This window comes from Bison bison, unplaced genomic scaffold (assembly GCF_000754665.1).
Source record: "Bison bison bison isolate TAMUID 2011002044 unplaced genomic scaffold, Bison_UMD1.0 scf7180017845702, whole genome shotgun sequence".
Lineage (NCBI taxonomy): Eukaryota > Metazoa > Chordata > Mammalia > Artiodactyla > Bovidae > Bison > Bison bison.
In genome coordinates this window covers 23,232-28,116 of record NW_011476275.1, presented here as the reverse complement: position 1 = coordinate 28,116, position 4,885 = coordinate 23,232, and the positions used below count along the sequence as shown (strand labels likewise).

General features: G+C 63.8%; 1 protein-coding gene across 1 annotated transcript in view; it reads right to left on the bottom strand.

The window, feature by feature from the left end:
* Nucleotides 1-858: 858 nt before the first annotated feature.
* TOP1MT (topoisomerase (DNA) I, mitochondrial) overlaps nucleotides 859-4,885 on the bottom strand; it is a 14,029-nt gene continuing 10,002 nt past the window's right edge. The window contains 7 exon segments of the mRNA XM_010836786.1: nucleotides 859-1,221; nucleotides 1,603-1,752; nucleotides 3,136-3,230; nucleotides 3,654-3,771; nucleotides 4,248-4,372; nucleotides 4,591-4,622; nucleotides 4,625-4,657. Of these exon segments, the coding sequence (XP_010835088.1) occupies nucleotides 1,122-1,221; nucleotides 1,603-1,752; nucleotides 3,136-3,230; nucleotides 3,654-3,771; nucleotides 4,248-4,372; nucleotides 4,591-4,622; nucleotides 4,625-4,657 (653 nt within the window). The 3' untranslated portion in view covers nucleotides 859-1,121.

Here is a 4,885-nt window from a genome sequence, read left to right as displayed (position 1 = left end):
AGGGCTTCCCTGAGAGCTTAGTTGGTAAAGAATCTGCCTGCAATGCAGGAGGCCCTGGTTCAATTCCTGGGCCGGGAAGATCACTAGAAAAGGGATAGGCTACCCACTCCAGGATTCTTGGGCTTCCCTGGTGGCTCACCTGGTAAAGAATCCGCCTGCAAAGTGGGAGACCTGGGTTCGATCCCTAGGTTGGGAAGATCCCCTGGAGAAGGGAAAGGCTGTCCACTCCAGTATTCTAGCCTGAAGAATTCCACGGACTGTATAGTCCACAGGGTTGCAAAGTCAGACACTACAGAGCGACTTTCACTTTTCAGGAGACGGGAAGGGGGTGGGGGTAGCCCAGGAAATGGAAACCACTGCAGACAGAGGCCAGGGCAGGGAAAGCACCAGGGACAAGGAGGAGCTCCAGACCTGGAACTGAGTTCTCCCTCCAGCCTGCAGCCAGGATCCCTGCTTTCCTCCCACACAGGATGCCCCCGACAGCACCGGAAGCCCCAGCCACAGGCTCCTCTGAGCTTCAGTGGGCCTGGGTGCAGAGGAGGGGGCCTCTTGAGACAGAGACCTATGAGCTACAAAGAAAAGCACCTGCCCCACCTGGAATTGTAAGACGACCCGCCTGCAGCTCCCGGAGCCTCAGGCAGACAGCGGACCAGCCTTGGCAGGACGCCCCACAGGTCATGCACCCCTGGGCCCCACGGACCCAGATCTCCCCCGACTCTGCCGAGACCAGGCCCTGAGGGCACAGACTCCGTGCCTCCAGCTGTGGGGACCTCGGCTGCTCACTCAGGGGCACGTGGACCCACCCACCCACCAGGAAGAGACAGGCAGGGCCGGCACTCGGCCACCCTCCTGTCCATTCAGGTGAAGAGGTGCAGGGGATGGGGGGTGTCCCTACCCAGTGCTGGGACAGAGTGTGGGAGTGGGGGGGACAGGCCACACGTGGGACAGCCAGGCCAGGGGCACCTGCCAGGACAGGGGACGCTTCAGAGCAGAGGGCTGGGCATCCGCCACCTCCTGTGTGATGACGCAGAAAACACTTCATTGTACAAAACTCCCCAGTAGGCTTTAATGGTGAAAAAAACCCACAAAGTCAGTCCCAGCAAGGCAGGGGAGGTACTCCTTTAGAACTCAAAGTCTTCACCCACCATGTCAAGTGCCCAGGTGAGCTTCTCCCTCTGGGTCTTGTAGACCTTCTCCACAGGCACCTCAGACTTCTTACGCCTGCCCAGAGGAGAGGGGTTCTCGGGGGCCGGGTACAGAGGCCAGGGCGCCAGGCTACCTGACCTGCTTCTGGCACGGCCATCGGGGGCTGAGGGACAGGGGCCAGTGTCCCTGGGGCAGCCCAGGTGGCCTCCGAGCACGGCACCTGGGAAACGCCCATGGGGCACACGGGCGACCCTGCCACCACACTCCTGTGGGTGGGGCAGCTCAGGGTCCTTCCACAGCCCAGAGCCCTCAGGCAGAGAGGACCAATGGCCAGGTTTGGCATCAGACACACAAGCCAGCCAGGTCCAGTCACAGGAAAGACCTGTGCTGACCCCAGGGCCCTGGGGACTGAACTGGGGCCACTCAGGGGTCCAGTCCCTCCTCCAGGTCACGCACCAGGTGACGCCAATCCGGGGGTCTAGGCAGATGAGCTCGGAGGTGCCCAGGACCACCTGCTTACTCCCCTCCTTGTCTGTGACCGAGATCTACACTCTCAGCAGCTGCTCCTCCAGCTTCTCCAGCAGCCGCCCCCTCTTCTCCAGGGAGCTAGTAGAAGCAGGAGGGGCCAGCCCCCGCGCTGGCATCGCCCCGCTCTGCTCAGGGCCCGGCAAGCCCAGTGTTGGGGGAGGGCTCGCTGTCCCCCACGGCCTTCCACCGTCTCCAGGGTGAGCTCCACGGGACCGGGACTCAGGGACGCCCACCCTCGGGACGGAGTGGGGACCCTCCATCCAGGCCTGACCGCACAGGAAGTGAAGTACGAAGCACACGGAAAAGGGGGCAGAGGACAGGATCAAGTGTCTGTGAGGCTCAGCGCTTACTCCCAGCACCTTAGAGAAAGGCTGATGCATCGAAGCAGGATGCAGCTCTCCACCCCACAGGCCCGTCCTGAGTCGTCCATGCGGTGCCCCGCAGATGGTGCAGGGCAGACACCCAACACCCACACGCACTTCAGCCCCGGGCCTTGTCCCAGGGACTCAGGCCCAATCCACCCGGACCCGTGCGGAAGGACCGTGTGTGGGGAACACCCCCACCAAGGCCCGGGCAGCCCCATCAGATGCTGCCGTGGGACCCAAGACAGCGCCTGTCCCAGGCTGTGGACGGGGTGGGCTGCAGGCCCAGACACGCTATGTGGCAGCTGCCAGAGGCCAAGAGGCAGCTGCTGATGCCACCGAGAGGGCTGGCAGGCGGGGGTAGGGGCGCTGGGTACACGAGTGTCATGGAAGACACGCAGTCCGCCAGCGGCTGCCCGAAGAGCCTCGCTTTCCACTGAACAGAACACCCTCGGACCCAACGACTGGCGTTCTCACTCGCACCCTGTGACTGCAAGCGCCCGTGCGCACCTGAGGACACCTTCGTGCTATAAAGCAGCCACGGTGGCAGGGAAAAAGAGGCGCCACCAGAAATGGGCGCAGACGGGAACCACGGGTGGCAGGGCCCAGCAGAGTGGGCCGGCTCTTGGGGGATACCACCAGGCTCCAACCCAACAGGGACACGGGCAAAGCCACCACCCAGTGATTTAAAACTGCCCACAAAGAACGGCCTGAGCCCAGAGGCCTTCACTGGTGAACTCTACCGAGTAGCTAAAGAAGAATTAACTCCAGCAACTCTTCACAAACGGTCACAGACGAACGGACAGCAGAGAAGGGACAACTTCCCAAGCCCCTCCAAGACTGGTGCCTCCCCAACACTGGGCCAGGGGCTGGGGGCTGTCTGAGGTGGCTGCACCTCAGAACCCTGTGAACGAGCCTCTGAAGGACAGGACCACGCGGCCTGGCGCTTCTCCCCTGCACTTCTGGGCTGCTGTACCTCTGGGCACAAGTGTAGTGTGTGCTAGATCACCAAGTATGACCGGAAAAGACAACCAGCGAACCGGGAAGGGAAGAGAAGGTTCCGCCCGACTCAGGTGGGCTGGGCCCTCCAGACACTCGCCTCTGGGACCTGCCGTCCCCTCGGGATGTGTGGTCAGCCCGCGCCTCCTGCAGCTCTGTCTTGGCCTCAGCCGCCTGCTGCTCCTTCGCCTCTATCTGCAGGGGAACAGGGGCCCGGTCAGGGCCACTCTTGCCCCACCTGGTCCACCCCAGAGACCAGCGTCCATAGCCTGTCGGCCCCACGCCCTGAAAGGGTGCCCATCTGCCCAGTCACGGTGCCAGAGCACTGGCCCTGATCAGTTACTCTGTGGCCAGGGGACAGGGTGAGGCCAAGGTGCCCCAGACACACAGCCTTCTCCCCCAGACCCGGCCCCTGCTCCACTGACCTCCTTCCTGGACCAGAGGCCCTTCCACACCACTAGGCCGCACAGGCAGCATCTGGCCCCCTCACCCCGAGCCAGCTCTCCCCTACTGGCAGCCCTGAGTGTCCTGAGCACCTCCGAGGGCCACACAGCCCCAGGGAAGATGGGGGAATGCACGGCCACCCTCAGAGGCCCTCCGTGGTGCCCCCCCGCACACCGGGGACTGAAGCATCTGCGTTGACTTCTCAAAGGTCTTAGGCGTTGTGCACTGATGGTTGCAGAGAAAGTCAACAGCCCGGTTTGCTCAGTTGTAAGACAGAAGTTTGGCAGCTACGCTGTCTTCAGCTGGAAAATGGGGGTCAGGAAGTAGCAGCCAGGACCACCCAAGTAAGCATGTGCCCAGGAAGCCCACCCCCCGTGAGGGCCTTGCAGGTGGGACTCAGGAGAAGGACCTGGGCCCAAGGCCTCACGGCAGGGGCCTCGCCAGACCCCACCTCCACGAGAGTTGGGATGAGGGGCCCAGAGAGGCCACAGCACTTGGACGGTGGGGCAGCAGGGGCGGAGGCAGCAGGAAGAGGGTTCCCACACCCCAGGGGGCCGTGCAGAGCCGGGGGTTGCCTCAAGCCTGACTCAGCAGGGGAGCGGATGGGAGACCGGGCAGGGGCCCGTGGGGGGCTCGGTCTGGGGCCCCTGACCCATTCCCTCAGGCTAAGCGAGCTACACTCCACCCCGGTCACTGACCACATGGCTCTCCTACCAGCCCAGCAGCCAGGCACCAGCACACGAGCAGGCGCCCTGTCCCCACACAGACAGCCGCTCTCCTCGGGGCAGCGCTTGCAGCTGCCCCTGCAGCATGACGCTGGTGTTGTAGGTCCGGAACACCCTGGCCGTCAGGCCATCCATCGGGTCCTGCAGGTGCCTATTCAGGCTGGCAGTCTGAAGGTGGCGGGGAGGGTGGGGCTCAGCACGTGGCTTCCTTGGGGACAGTCTCACAGCGCTCCTCCCAGGCCCTGCCCCCGGCTCCTGGGTGGGACAGAACCGCCAGTGAGATGGAGGGCCCTCGGCCTTTGTGTGCAAGAGAAGGTGCCAGCCAGTGCTCACACTCGCCCCCCTCGTCAGACCAGCCATTGGGTCACCCCGTTGGCACCGCTTACGGTCAGCCTGTCAAAGAGCTAGTCCCGGGGCCTTTGTTGTCCATGCACAGCTGCAGGTTCCTGTACACTTGCAGCGAAGGAAAGACGCTGTTACCGAGGTGCCCTCGTCCCCAGGCAGGAAGGAGCCTCCTGAGGATGAGCAGAGTCAAATGAGGGCCCCAGATGGACGTCTGCACGACGGGTCCCGGCTTCTCCTGGAGCAGGCAGAGCCATGTGGGGTCACATGCCGTGTGTCACGGCTGCCCTAGCCAGGCCGGCGCCACCCCCGTCCCCGCACGTCCACAGGCGGCCCCCC